This window comes from Thermobia domestica, chromosome 18 (assembly GCF_964235325.1).
Source record: "Thermobia domestica chromosome 18, izTheDome1.hap1.1, whole genome shotgun sequence".
Lineage (NCBI taxonomy): Eukaryota > Metazoa > Arthropoda > Insecta > Zygentoma > Lepismatidae > Thermobia > Thermobia domestica.
Window position 1 is genome coordinate 84,158,887 of NC_137471.1, and position 16,203 is coordinate 84,175,089.

The 16,203-nt window shown below is 37.0% G+C and overlaps 1 protein-coding gene across 1 annotated transcript in view; it reads right to left on the minus strand.

Moving 5' to 3' along the window:
* Positions 1-15,943, minus strand: part of MESR6 (misexpression suppressor of ras 6) — an 86,164-nt gene extending 70,221 nt beyond the window's left edge. The window contains exon 1 of the mRNA XM_081746839.1: positions 14,722-15,943. Coding sequence (XP_081602965.1) covers positions 14,722-15,794 — 1,073 coding nt within the window. The 5' untranslated portion in view covers positions 15,795-15,943. The remainder of the gene's footprint in view (positions 1-14,721) is intronic.
* Between the last annotated feature and the right edge of the window lie 260 nt (positions 15,944-16,203).

Genomic DNA, 16,203 nt, shown 5'->3' on the forward strand with positions numbered 1-16,203 from the left:
TAGCTGGCATATAACCATGGGACGTAAAACTCAAAGATTTCATTTCATTTTTTTATTGGGATTTTTGATCCCTTTGAATACTGCAACAATAAACATATTTCATTTGCTCTGTTTTATCATTATCTATTAAAGAGGCCTCCTGTGTTGAAGAAGTAGCAAAAAGCTTAGGTAAGTACAAATTATCATTTCATGTGTTTATCCAGGTATTTTAACTTTTAAAAATACAGTATCTATTTTACATATATTTTGCGGTAGATTTAACTGTAATATATTTTAGTTTTCTGACTTGGCAGCGCTCCGTGTAACTTCGTGGATGTTCTACTGACAAATAGGATAATTATACTCTTCAATGATTCTCAACCTTTTTTCACTGGCGTACCACCAAAACATATTAATTATTAATAACAACATAAGTCGTACGTGTCACCAACAGCGGCTCGCGTACCAGCAGTGGTATGCGTACCATAGATTGGGGTAGAGATGCAAGGGCTCGGAAAAAAACCGGCTTTTTTGGAAAAAAACTCGGTTTTTTTCTGCTTTGCTTTTTTGCTTCGGAAATTTTGGGCTTTTTTCAAAATACTGCTTTAAATTGATAAAACAGACTTTGTATCGCTTCTCTATAACACAAAAAATCATTTAATTAGTGGTTGATGCTGATAATAATATAAAACATCGAAAATAAACTATGAATTTCGAAAAAATATTTCAAACAATTTTTCTTCAACATATTTACATTATGAATTCCACAGGATTAACCAATGTATATAATAAGAATTTTTTAACCTCCTATATACAAAAGTAAGCAGAGTTGGCAAGAACCGTGGTTGTTTTTGAAAATGCCAAAAACCCGTTTTTTGGGGGATGTTTAAACTAGGCTTTTTTTGGTTTAAACCAGGCTTTTTTGACTTAGATTTTTTGCTTTATGTATTTATATTACATATTCACAGAAATAAGTTTGTTTCGCCTTGATGTTATTATGGAACAGCGGGATTATGCCGGAAGAACTCCCATAAGCTTAAAGAAGTGCGGTCAGTAAATTTCTTAAGTTGAGAATCTCCCGCCCTAGCCATTGGGAAAATCCCGTCATTACTTGAAATGTAAGACAATAACGGGAAAATCCTGTTATTGCTTTGCATGTAAAATTTAAAGGTCAACCATAATCAGTACGCTAAAACTGAGGTATTAAATTACAAATTTATTACCGGTACGTAGATATCATTGAAAGTCCAATCGAATGTTGGAAGCTACGTAGGCAATCGATAAATTTTGCCAATTTCTATCAATATATTTAAGCAATATTGGCTTCTTTATAAAACAACACGCATTTAGGCATGCAGAAATGTACAATTGGTTTCGTTTAGTATGTTTAGGCTTAACACCCTTACGAAATACCGAGGTTATCAAGGAGAAGACTTTCGCTTAAACTGACATCCGAACCGCTACTTGGGTTACGCATGAAAGAAGGTTTGTGGTTCGACCGAGAATTGAACGTGGGACACCTTGATTAAAAGGTGAAAGGGAAATAAAACTATTGCAGGTGGTTTGATACCTGGAAACGTTACCATGAAGTTCACACTTTTCGCATTTTTCATTCTTTTTATTTTTGTGGTTTAAACCAGTTATTAAAAAAAAAAAGTTGGTGTAAACCAGCCAACCCTAAAAGTAAACACTTCTTTTTAAAGAATACACAAATAACTAGCAAAATAGTATGTAGTATTTTTACTTCAAAATATTCCATACACTCTTTTTGAAACAAAATAAAATTAAAATAAAACATAAGAAAAATACTTAGATTTATATGATACACTTAAAGGCTGCACATCTAGAGCTTTTGGTTCTGTATATTCTTGAAATTCTACAGTTAAGTTTTATAGAACCACCATCACAGTTTACCCAATTCTCAAGTTTTCTGAATTTTTAACAAGAGGGATTCAACGTATCATTACGGAACTCCCACCCCCTAAAAAAAAGGACTACGGAATATATTTAAGTTAAGCTAAATACAACTGCACAACAAACATGACTGAGTGATTAGCTTTTGCGCTTCTATCGGGGAGTCCGGGATTCAACCAGCATTCGACCATTCTGACAAAGCTTTTCTTCATTCCATCTGTGAATGTAGAAATAGTGCGTGTACTGTGAGTTGGGCGACTTCCTTTTTTATTGTTTTTAAATCGTTATTATTACTAATTACCAGCAGTGACGGTTTTGCGAAGGTTAGGGGGGCGGTCTTTCGGACTGAAGCCCGTTCCCCAAAGTTACGGAATGTCTGCAACAAACGAAATATCTATTATTTATGCCTTTACTCATAAACTTTAAGCTCCCGTCAAATAAAAATTACGAATGTTTAAAAAAACTAAACATTAATAAGAAACCCTTCCCAAAATACTTTTCTAAATCCGCCACTGATTCTCAGTATAAAATGATTTTTAAAGTTGTATCCGGAAGATTATTGCTAAACATATAAACGAAACGAAATATTAGTTATGCCTGTACTCATAAACTTCAAGCACTTCCCAAATAAAATTAGGACTTTTTAGGAAACGAAACAATCAGAAAAAAACCTCCTAAAGTACTTTTCTAAATCCGCTACTGATTATTTGTATAAATTGGTATTCAAGGTTGTGTCCGGAAAATTATTGCTAAATCACTTCACAGCTACAGTATAACAGAAATGTGGAAGTACGGTTTGACGGATATATTGAAAAACGTACGCTTTGACGGATAAATAGAAAAACGGGCAAGTTTAACTTTTGCGCTAGAAGCTAGAGTACTAAAAGCTCTTAGAAATGAAACACGGATGACAAACTAGAGAAGAAAAAAGATGTCGATAACTCAAAAGTTAAAATAAAGTTAAATAGCCTCTAAAATTACCCTCAAATACTACATTCTTCATGTTAGCTTTAATTTGTAAAACATGTGCTCCATCCATCTTGATGGTGAATTTCAGAGCGAAATATCACATTCAGGTCATGAAATTCTTATCTAACTATAGAATATACTATAAGAAAGCTATTTAGATAGAAAAATCATGAAGTTGAAAAAAGCCAAAATTTCCAAAATTCTCGTTTTTTTTCCAAAAAAGCCGGCTTTTTATGTGAAAAAAACCATCGATTCAAAAAAGCCGGCTTTTTTGCATCTCTAGATTGGGGAACCCTGCTCTAAATCTCAATTCATTTCTTTTTCTTTTTAGCTCTGCGTAATGAATCTGAGACGAATTTTGCTCATTTCGGTTACACTTTAAGAAATAAATGTGTAATGGGAAATTGGATTAATGAATTAGTATAAATATCAGAAGATTAAATCATTTACATTGTCATATCTTAAACTGTTTAATTTAGTAACGTTTTATACTTCTGAAAGACTCACCATCTATTTCAGCAATAACCATTAAACTTAACATAACGTTAAATCAACTAAGCAGTTCAACGTTGTGTTTTAGCGCTGTTATTTTCCTCTAATTTATCAAGTCTTTCACATTTTAAGTTTATTAACCACATATTTAATAACGAAATGGAATTCCTCCGCCATTGGGTAAATTTGAGAAGAAATAATGTTCACCTTCTTTAATCGAGGACTGCCACATTTTATTAGACGGGCAAATACAGTAGATTACGAGATACTTTAAATTAACGTGATCCTTGGATAGAATTCTAGCTTCTGCAATCAAATTTTTAATGAGAAATCAAATATCTTTTAATTCTGGCAATTGCACAAGCAGTTCACTAAATATCTTCTACAATATTATTTTGATACATCTGTCATCTATGAACGATGCTAGATGCAAACGCACCAACCACAAAAGTTCGAAAATTAAGGTCAGCTATTTATCAGACGAGGTCCAAATCCACTGTTGCCACACTTGGTACAATTGTACCAAATTCAGCCCCTTTTGTCATTCATCGGTCCGTTGGTACCACGCTAGCATTTTCAGCCCCTTTTGTGAAAAAGTTGGTACCATTCTACCCAATTTAGCACCATTTAACAATACTTGTCACATTTTCAAAAGTGTCAGTAAGACTTTTCCTACATCGCACGTTAGTCATACTGTGTGATGTCATGAGGAATGAACTCGGAGATGATTGATTTGTTTCTCGTTTATATATATTTTTTCGTATATGGCCATAATACCGTTTCGGTTTATTGGTCACTTTGAAATAGAGGCGCGTTTGGTTTTCTTACAATACATACCGAAGACGATAACTGTTTCCTCTTTTAATTTGCGGCCCCTGTCATACTTCCTACGTGCGAGAAGAGTTTCATCTACTTCCACGGTTGTTTGGGGTCCTCCCAGTGGCGTAGCAATAGGGTAGGCAGGGTAGGCAATGCCTACGGGCGCAGGACGTTTCGGTATATTAGGGGGCGCCCCAGGTTTTTAGTAAAAGAGAAGCAAATTATATAAATGGAGACCCAAGTTCTCGTGGTCTTCATTTCCAAACATGGCAAGAATAAAAATTCCTGCTCACTTCGCTCGCATTTTATTACATTTGCGTATCAAATCATTGGCATTACTGTTAACTCGTCGAGGTTATAGCACTGTATGATTAAGAAATTAATCCTCCTGTATTAATACGATACCAGTCCTATATTACATGTACTAAGCTTACTAACTATAAATAAAATTCCTCTGCGCAACAGGTTTTCAACAATAACGACAAATTCTATGACCTATAAGATCTGGAGTAAAACGAGTTAAAAAGTGTTATCATGAGGCACAGCACAATTGCCACGTACTGCGGCTACACAGAACCAAGCACAAACACCAAAGGTTGGGCAAACCGGGCAACTGCCCGAGACGCTAACGTCAGGGGGCGTCCAAACGAGCACTCCAAAATAGATTTTCGAACGTATTTTCTAACATCACTGTAATAAAATGTAAAGTATAGGCTGGGACTAGGTGAGGGGCAAAGACTCATTGGTAGGGTGAAAATTTTGCCTTCGTCCACTCCTGACGTTGACTGAGATGACGTAGTGTTAAATGAATGAGGACGATACTGACCTATTTAGCTCTAATCTCAGCATTATTGGAGAGTAATAATTAGCTGATCTTCTTAAATACCGATTGCAATATTACTTATGGTATTTTTGTAGATGTGATAACTCTTTTTTTTTTTTTTTTTTTTTTTGCAGTTAGCGAATTTTTCACCCTGCTTTAGTGGAAAGAAAAATCTCATGTTGGCAACACTGCCTAAAACTAGCCAAATGAGGGATGTGGCGCGTACGCGTAAGTTACAGATGGTCATACATTGGCCTTTTAAATGGGTGAGGTGGGCACAACTAGGAATTTTGCCTAGGGGCACCAAAGACCATTGTTACATCACTGCACTGGGTCCTCCTATTTGGATGTTTTTTTTTTTTTTTTTTTTTAATAATTTTTAAAAAGAGCACTTTCTTGATTTGGACTCTTGGAAGAGAGGGGGAGTGTTCTACAACTTTATCTCTTTTAGTTTCGTGCTATAGAGCCATGTGTTACACTGTTATAAAATAATGAATTCAGCCCTTTTTGTTTCAATTTGGTACTATTTTTCAGCCCATTCCAGAGCTAGGATTGTGGCAACACTGTCCAAATCACTTGAGCACGGTAGGCCGATTATGAAGTTTACAGTTTGGCTGCTAAAGGTTAGTTGTGCTTGTGCTGTTATGAAGCCTCATAATATTTCAAACAAATGAGTTTCGTTTCATACTATAAAACTGTGGCAAATTATGGGGATCCAAAATTAAGCCGGAAATAGTAAATCTATGATTTCCGGTTGCATGAATGGATACGGTCAGAGATGGAACTTATTTTTGAGGTGCAGAATCCATCAAAAACAGTTTCTCGCTTTTTCTTACGGTTTTTGTTCTATAAGAGTCGACACTGAAACCAGAAGTTATATTAGATTTTAGGCCCACTAGTAATGGGCATCAATAAGCGGTTTTTGGAAAGTTCGATTTTCTATTAAAAATCGGTTTCCATTTTAAAAACAGAAAAATCATAACCGATTTGGTTTTCTAACAAAAATCAGTTTTCTATCAAACCAGTTTCGGTGAAGAACCGAACTGGTTCTTGAAAGAAAACGAACCGATTGGAGAGAACCGAAATGTCAATTTCTTCAGAAACCGATTCCCGTTTTTTTTTTTTTTTAAACATTTTGCTCATCCCTATATTTCATTATTCCTGATCACGGGTGCCAATCCTGGAGGCCGAGGAGGCCCCAGCTTCCCAAAGAAGGGTTTGGTTCACTAAGATATGGATATCTTTTTTGGATATCCGAGCGTGCCCCCACTTCCCAAAGTTATACAGTAGTCGGCGCCTCTATTTTTGAGATCCTAAATCCACACATTAAAAAACAAAGTTCATGTTCTATTATCGTTCTCGGTCTATAGCAATATATATTGAAACCTAATGTGACAATAAATTTCTATCACCTCTGATTTCAGTAGACTGATAAGAGTACAATTTATTCTTTAGACCCTGAATCCACATAATAATAATAATAATAATAATAATAATAATAATAATAATAATAATAATAATAATAATAATAATAAATAGCTTCTTGCTATTTATGACCGTTTTTGCTCTATGATGATCCAAGTTGAAACCATAAGTGGTTCATTCCTACCCTTTGGTTTGGATAAAGAGATGAAATGAAATGAAACCTTTGAATAATTACGTCCAACGTGGGCTAAAGATGATGATAATAATGATGAGAAATGAATGAAATAGTGAAATGAAGGAAAGTGGGAGAAAACGGGAGAACCCCGAGAAAACACGCACATGGTGTTTGTCCATTACAAAGCCCACTTGGCGCGGGCTGGGATCGAACCAGCAACCCTACACATCAGGGATGAACGCCCTGCCACTGAGCCACCGTGGCCCCAGAATAGACAGATATAGGGTATTGAGATGGAAACTAGTTTTAGGACATTGAATCTGTTTCAGAAAACTACCTCTCACTGTCTCTTATCGTTTTTGGTCTATCGGAAATCGGAAATGATTGATTTGTATCATTTTCGGTTTGAATAGAGAGTTAAGAAAGAAGGAAAGGAGTCTTCACCCCGGCGAAATTAAAATACCGCTAATTTTACAGTAATTATGTGATATCTTCAAATAGATAAAAGATAATTGAAATATGGAACAAGAGTGCCCTAGACAATATTATTTTGCGTGAGGTACCGTTATCACAAGTCACCTAGTGGCTTTCCGTTTTCAGCTGTTTAGAAACGCGAAAATAAATGCCGATTTTCAAAATGGCTCGAAATCGAAAGCAGATAAGTGAGTCGTGATAACGGTTTCTTATGTAAAATAATATTGTCTAGGGCGTATTTCAATTATCTTTTATCTATTTGAAGATATCACATAATTACTGTAAAATTAGCGGTATTTTAATTTCGCCGGGATGAAGACTCTTAAGATAGGAATGGATTGTGGCATATAGAGTTCCAACAAGACGAGACGAGAAAGAGATTTTTGTGGCCAGATTCGAGAGAGAGTTCTTACAATAGAAACAGGTGTACACTTTCCGAGACAAATTATCAATTTCAAGTCACCTTTTCGAGACGAGACAGACTCGTATTCTGTCTTGTAGGGAACACTAATTGTATTATTCTACGGTTAATGTAAAGAAAGTATTTGATTTCAATGTGGCGAGGGATTATTGTTTCTTCTGATTAACTCACCGCTTTCACATAGCTCCATTGAACTTAATCGAGCGGCATCAAATTTGGCTACCGTACTATTCGACGTCTCTTTGGAAAATGACTTTACTTTCAGCCCTGCTGGCGCACCAGAGGTCTGTCCTTTCCTTAATTTCTTCTTAAGTATGAAATAGATAATGCATCACGTTCAATTTATTCACAAACATGTGACTGATGTCAGTTTTTTTTCTTTCTTTAAGAAAAAGAGTAGGCCTAGTAATGGTTTCATGGCCTCAAGCAGACACAGAGAATCTTCGAGATGAAATGGTGGAGTTTCGTGTAGCTGCTGTGCAGGAGTGATGGAATTTGAATGGTTGAATGATACACCATTTTGTTGGGTAAGTTATACAGTAGTTTATTCATTGCAAAAACAAATGCAGTGCTACCAGAGAGCACAGATTTTTGCACTTGTGACAAAAAAAAAAAAATGTTACAGTGTGTTTGGATGTCAGTATGTTTCTTGTGTGTGTGTTTCTCTTTCTTGTTTGTGAGGTTTTATCAAAGACATTATGTATCATGTTAACATCGATAAGTGAACCACCTAAATAGTGATGAGCAAATGCAAGACCAAGACCAAGACCAGCATGGTCTTGGTCTTCGTCTTGCTTGCAAGAGTCTTGCAAGTTTTGCTTTTAAAAATCTTATGATTTTCATAGGTAAATTTTACTCTGGATATACGGGATAATAAATTCTGCAATGCGCCAATAGTAACGAAAATTCAGCGTGTTTTAAAATGTAATATAGTTTACCTTCGTGTATGTATGATGACAGTGTACAACATAGGCAATGACCTTTATTTTATTTTAATGGGTGCCCACTCCTTACTACTTACTACTACTAAGATAAATCACAACGTTTCGTAATCGTTTTATAGTTTTTAACAGATACAATACACCACTGGTTCCCAATCTGGGCGGATCTCAGGGTGGCTACCCCTGAGATGCATGAAAGAAAGTCAAGAGGAAAAAATATTGAAATAGCATGAATTGCAAAATTATTTTTACACTCTAAAGGCGTCAGACTTTATTCTTTTCAACCACAACTAGCTAATCTTTCTATTGAACAAACTTCCAATGAAACATTGAGATTTTGATTTACTGATTCCAATATGTACTCTATGGGACAGAAACAAGGATATTAAGCCAAAACGATTAAAGAAATTGGAGGCTTTCGAAACGTGGGCATAGAGAAAAAGGAGAGAATTAGCTGGGTTGAATGGAAAACGAATGAGGTGTTAGAAATAGTAGCCGTTGGGGAGAAAACGAGAATTTTAGATGTAACTAAGAGGAGAAAGAAGAACTGGTTGGGGCATTGGCTGAGAAAGAACTGTATTAGAGGGATGTGTTAGAGGGTATGGTGGAAGGAAAGAGAGGGAAAGGTCGAAGGAGATTGTAGTTGAAGGAAGGTATTAAAACAGAAAAGTGCTATGTCAAGACGAAGAGACTAGCTGAGTACCACTGTACATCGAAGCTTCTCAGTTGCAGCAAGTGACGTGCCAATAATTGGAAAATAGCTACGATGATGATGAAGATATGTCCAGCAAAATTAATAATGATTATAATCAAATATCTTTAGAACAATTTAAATGGAAACTGAAAACGACTCAACTCTCTATATCTTTTGTGTAAACTCAATTTATATAAACACTTTTGACCTATATTAGAAATACAAAATAACGGCATCAAACTCAAAGTTATTTGAAATAACTGTACAAAATCACTCTCACTTGTGAATGTGGATTATTAATTTATTTCTGTATAATGTTATATCGCTCAATCCTCGATGCACTGTATATTTAAGGAGGCTAAAAGCTATATTGATAGACAATTATTCAACGTATAAGCATCCCCTAATGTAATCAAACTTGCAATCACGTGCACTAAGTTTTTGTCAATGAATGTCTTGAAAATGTTATTTCGATATTAATTTTATGAGCAAATATTAAAAATTTCCAACGGATGCTTGAGACTCGGAGCCAAGGCCATACTCATGTAGTCGGCACCTATGGTGTACGGAATTATCAATATTCAATACTACATTTCTCTTTAGTTTTGGGAAGAAGAACGCCTCTATGTTTTGAAATGAAATGAAATATCTAGTTTAACGTCCCACAATTATGCACCTAGGCGAAGGCCAGATACCGGTGAGGTTTACCTGTACAGGTAAACCGGAGCAGGTGTGCCAGCCGCTGCAGGCCAAACAGCACAGGCGTAGCAAGCAATGCAGGCGACCGGAGAAGAATCGAAATTCAATTCTTACTACCTGCGCAGGCATGTATACCTGAGCGTGTGTGTGAATTAGTGTTATCAACGGCTCGAGCGGTTCGGCTCATTCACCACCGAGCCGAACTTGCAGCTTACCCAACCGAGCCGGCTCGAACTTTCGGCTCAGTTGGACCGAACCGAGCCGAACCAATGGCTCACTCCAATCGAGCCGGCTTGAGCCGAGCCGAACTGAGTCAATGGCTCATTCCAACCGAGCCGGCTCAAGCCGATGGCTCACCTGAGACGAGCTGGCTCGAGCTTATGGCTCACTTGTGCCAAGCCGACTCGAGCCGATGACTCATCTGAGCCGAGCCGAACCGAGCCAGTGGCTCATTCCAATCGAGACGACCCGAGCCGGAGCTCGAGTTGAGCCGGTGGCTCAGGGCTCGAGTCAGGCCGGTTGACATCACTAGCTAGGGGGACTTTTCCTAACAGTACTCTCTTCCAGACTGTAAGTAATATGTGAGGACATTTGCTTAAAATTGCTCCACGTCTTCCAAGCTCATGTTCCAAGTGTTCCAAGCTGAAACACACAAACATACATACATTTTAGATATATATAAATACAGATAAGCTTGTTTCACGACTCACATAACCGAGCCGGCTCGAGACCTCGGCTCAGTTGGGCCGAACCAAGCCGAGCCGATGGCTCACAAGAGCTAAGCCGAAGGCTTATTCCAACCCAGCCGGCTCGAACCAATGGCTCACCTGAGTCGAGCTGAACCGAGCCGGCTCGAGCCGAGCTGAACCAAGCCAGTGGGTTATTCCGATCGAGCCGGTTCGAGCTTTTGGCTCAGTTGAACCGAGCCGAGCCGGTTGACATCACTAGTGTGAATTACTCCGGCACACTTGTACAGTCTTTAGGTGAATTGTGGCTAGTTTCTTGAATAGAGAGCGTCGGTCGTCGTCTTCTTGTTTGCTCGCCATTTCTCGACTGAGTTAAAATCTTCCGGTTTGCCGTTGCGTGTGTGTGATCTACGTAGATATACCTTTCCAGTATACTGGTGAGGTTTACCTGACAGGTATATCGTAACGTGTATGCCGGGCCTAAGGCGGTGATGATGAGAAATGAATTAAATGGTGGAATGAAGAAAGTAGGAAGAAACGGGAAAACTCTGAGAAAACCGACGCAACGGTGTTTGTCCATCAAAAAAGCTCACATGGCACAAGATGACACTTGTGTGGCCTGAAAACGAGTAATAACTACAGAAAACGCGAACAACTGATTCAGAAAAGGACATACTGTAGCTACATTCTACAGGCGCAGATCGAGTCACACGGATTACATAAACTACTGAGAACACATTCACTCCAGTGGCATGAAAGATGTAACGATTTTTCTCTGTCCTTTTAACATAAAAATAAAATAAAGTAATACTGGTACTTGTGCAAGAGTCTTGGTATTGGTCTTGCAGGTATGGTCTTGGTCTTGCACATATGGTCTTGTCTTGCATCGGGATTCCTGCTCTTGGTTTTGGTCTTGCATGCAAGACTCTTGCGCTCATCACTAAACCTAAAAGCGAGAATCAACGAGGCAATTGAATTGTAACGCCAGGCACCAGGTCCCAGGTTTGATTCCCGTTGGAGACACTTGGTCGAAAAAGTGTGAAAGGTTTTTCAGGCCAGTCAACCAGGTTTTCCTGGGTTTTCCTCATTCACTCCAGGCAAATGTCGGGATGGTACCTGATACAATACTTCTAGGCCACTTCCTTTCCCATTCCTTTCTTTCTCCTCAATACCCCAGATAGTGTGATCGCTGAGGGACGTCACGTCATTCCTCATACGTCACGGGCTAATATGGCCATTGATACCGAAAGCCCAGAAATCTAATTCCTAATCCTAATCCTGAGAACGCTGTTAACCTGTTGGTATTGCGAAGCACGTCAAACTATTATTTCTCCTTTTGATGTTTGATTCGTACGAAATTTTCTTATCTATTGGCTTACAAACTACACGTTTATATATATTTAAATATGTATGGAAGCGAAAGAGAGTTTCATATTGTAATGGTACTATAGAATTCCGTTATCGAAACCGAAAGTCATAGATCTACATTTCTGGTTTCAATGGAGGAATAAGGCTGAAAAGAAAAAGGGTTCTCGCTATATTTTACCACTTTTGCTGTATTGTAATCCAGTACTGAAACCAGAAGTAATTAAATCTATCACTTATATTATCGATATATAGATAATATTGGGTGACAACTATTCTAGGGACGCATATTTCAAATTAAACAAAATGAAAATAAAGCTATCTCTTACCAATTTTTCTGTCAGTAGCGTACGCAGAATTTCATCAAAGGGTGGTTCAAACTTTCAAGTTCATATTATTTTATATGTTTATATATTAGTATTATAGTTGTTTATTTTTGCTAATACCTTTTTCAAGGGGAGGGGGTTTAAAACCTGGAAAAGCCTGAGTGCGCCACTCTCTAATACCTGTTAACAACAGACAGATGAACCAAGGACGGAGAGAGGGTCGTTGATTCTTATCAAAGTAACACACGAAGATGAGAGTTCGTCAAACAACAAACTATAGATTTATAGGTACCAATAATATAGGTATAAACAAACCAACTTGCAGCTCATGGATTTTTGAAAGATGAAAATATACACAAAATTTGACTACAAATAAAACTGAAAAAAAAATTAAATTGAGATCCTAGTCTTTTTTTTTTAACTTCAGATATTCGAATTTTTAAATGCTGCAATGTCAAACTATATTTTCGAGTAATTCCATTATTTTCCGCAATATATTGATATAAGATTGTCACGTTTGTTAACCAGCTCGTTGAGTATGTTCTCCTGTTACTACTTGACAATACGCAGACCCACTACTAATGTATGACGCGGATATATGAAGGTAGTCAGTCAGACGGTCGATTTGCGCCCTTTATTTTGTCGCAGTGCATAACACACACACACACACACACACTTCCGCACAACCCGCAGTCAGAATAATATTACTAAGACAGGGGAGAGAGATGAGAATTTTTGGAGAGTTAACTTACATGTTAGTTGAGTTTATCTTATATTCATGACATTATTATTATTATTATTATTATTATTATTATTATTATTATTATTATTATTATTATTATTATTATTGAACATATATTCATCTAACAAAAAAACTGAAAATTTCAGGAGATTGAGGCCCTATGACTACATGGCCACCCGTAGCTACGACTTGATTTTCAGCTTAGCGTCCCTTTCAGCAGCGAGGTTGTAAGACATGAATCTACAGCTTAATATGGGATCTGAACCACATGAGCTTCCGCCGGGAATCGAATCCGAATCTCCCACGCCAAAGGCGCGTACAGTAACCGCTTAACCACGAGAAACCTTCCCTAGCTACGAGTTTGACTCATATACGTAATACCGTATAGCGTGATACGAGACAAGGAGAAGGGAAAATGAAAGAACAAAGATAGTGAAACACAGGGCGATTTGTATTGGCAGTGGCGGAGTCTTTCTAGAGGGGAGTGCACAGTTATGGACAGAGTGAGCTACTCATGTGCACAATCTACTACAATACAGTGTCATTCGAGTGGAAGGCAAATGTTTATTGAGATTAACTCTCCTTTGTCCCTCCTGGTTGTACCACTGACCAGGCCCGATCATTACAATGCTCCTCCACATGCATTATTTCCTGTTTATCAGCTTCTGAGTCCACTTATCGTGTAGCCTCCATAATATGTATCATCAGACTGTCGCATTCTGTGCACGTGGAATCTAAGGTGTTAACTTGCATTCTTTACTTCCTGAGTGAGTTCAAACTTGAGTTTAAGGATGGACAACTGGGAAAGATGGTAACACACCTTGAGCATCTCTGTCACCTCATTAATTGAGAACGTTGAGTTGGGAAACCGTCATTCATACTAGGCCACATTACGAGGAAGATCTCATCTGGAAGTTACTACTACTACTACTACTACTACTGCTCTACTACTACTACTAGTAGTACTACTCTACTCTACTACTACTAGTAATAATAATAATAATAATAATAATAGTAATAATAATAATAATAATAATAATAATAATAATAATAATAATAATAATAATAATAAAGAAATGTTTGATATATTGTGATTTTTACGAAAAGTATACTGTGGATTTACTAAGTATACACATTGGCATTTTGCCATTCTTTTCTTTTTTAAGGCCAAGAATCAGGCAATGCCATTTTTAAGACTGTGGAGCAAGTTTCAATATTACAACATTAGTATTACCGTACATTTCAGTTGTAATTCCATGTTTAACATTTGAAAAATAAACGATTATCATTTTCGTTTGCAACCAAAATGTCTCGACTTGAAATTCTACTGTCAATCATTCTGACTTTTTGTCCAGAATCGTACGTCTACCTAGAAAAATGCTAGGATATACTTTTAAATTAGACCATGGATTACTTCTTTCCGAATTTCTTCATATTTCCAAATGTATCGATATCGAAAATATATTTTATTTATTTTGCTGAAAACTAATTCTTAAAAACGGAATTACCTGGTCCTTGCTAATTTTTAATGCTTACTATTTTCCCAGTAGTGTGTACTAAATATATTTTAAATAAAATATATAAATTCCAACCAAAACAAACATTTATATAAATAATTTGTGTTACAGTTTCGGCAACATACCCTTGCCTTTATCAGAAACTAACACAAATTATTAATATTAGTGTTTGCTTTGGTCATTTTTTCTTTTTACTTGAGTTATATGTAATCCAATCTTTATACGTACGAATATCTATAATAATAATATATTGGCCTTACCTGGAAATTGTGATGATCGTCGGATCGCTTGGTAAGACCTTCAACATGCTTTGGAAAATTTGCATCAGCTGCTGCACTTGATCAGTTGAACTAACATGGTGAGGAAGGTCCGTGTCGTCACAGGTGCACCCTGCATCATGCACTATTTCCCATTCAACTTTTTCGTCCGGGTATTCTTTACTAACACTCTCCACTATTTCACTCACTTTTTGCACTCGCGAATTTGATTCAAGTCCATCGGTTGAACCATATTGTTGAACATGTTTAAATATAGCTTCCAGTTCTTCCAGCTGAGATCTTCTTTCTTGTACTGCCTCTTGGATTGATTGTTCATTATAGTCAGTAGGTTTTTGATAGTAGTACAATTCTTGTAGCTTCTGATATAGATAAGCCTTCTCATACATAGTTAAAAATGGATTCTTAGTGCTAAAGAAGTCCAGATCAATATCAAGAATAAAAGGTTCGCCTTCTTTTATATATTTGCTAAACATTATTCCAAGTTCATCCATCTTATCATTCTTACTTGGATCCTCAACACTTTGTCCTAACGTTGCTACGTTAAGACAAATTTCACGTTTATTTTCTAATTGCTCAGAAGGACAATAGATGGCCTCGCTTACAAAGTAAGATTCCATACAAGTAACTCTAATTTCACCAGAATTTTTTTCTTGCCCAATTTCAAACGATTTTATTCCATCTTGCATTTGTTTGGCCCAAAATGGCTTAATCCAAATTAAGTTCTTTAAATGACCGGCATATGCTGCTGGCATCATCCAGTTCTCAATACTTAAATATTCAAATAATTCATGTTTATCCCATACTTTGTCAGCCGGCATTCTCTTAGGAATCAACATGTCGGGATGGGAGTCAAGATGGATGATCGTATTACCTTCTACGGGCAAATGTTTCGAACCAATACACCGATATATAAAAGGCAGTACTTCATTGTGATTTTCAACGATAAATATTGGCAGTTCTTTAAATTTCTTACACTTTGCCAAGTGGGTTGACATTGAGGAAGAACTAGAGCTCTCAGACATGTTTGCAAAATATATCACTTCACTCGAACACATGTAACACGTAAACGCTGCGCGATAGGCTTCTCGCGCATCACGAGACAGTATGGGGCGTGCTCACTATCGCCTGCGAGAGGGGAGGCCGTATGTAATGTCGTGCTCTCTGTGCAGTGTTTAACTTGTTGTCTTGGCATTAGCGTCAACTCGCAAATACTGCAGCGTTATCTCCAAGTAAAATTGTTATTCTTTTTTTCTCTCTCTTTTCTAAAAGAACAACAAACACGCTGCTCATTATTTTTATCTGCAATAAGTAGAACATACAGGCTGAATGATTCAATCTTTTCCAGTATTGAGTGTGTTGTGTGATTTATTTACAGGAAATTAAAAAAGAACTATTTCAAACGCTTTGCAAGTGTATTCAACCATACGTGTTTTTCACTTTTAATGAATTATGGTATGTTAAAAG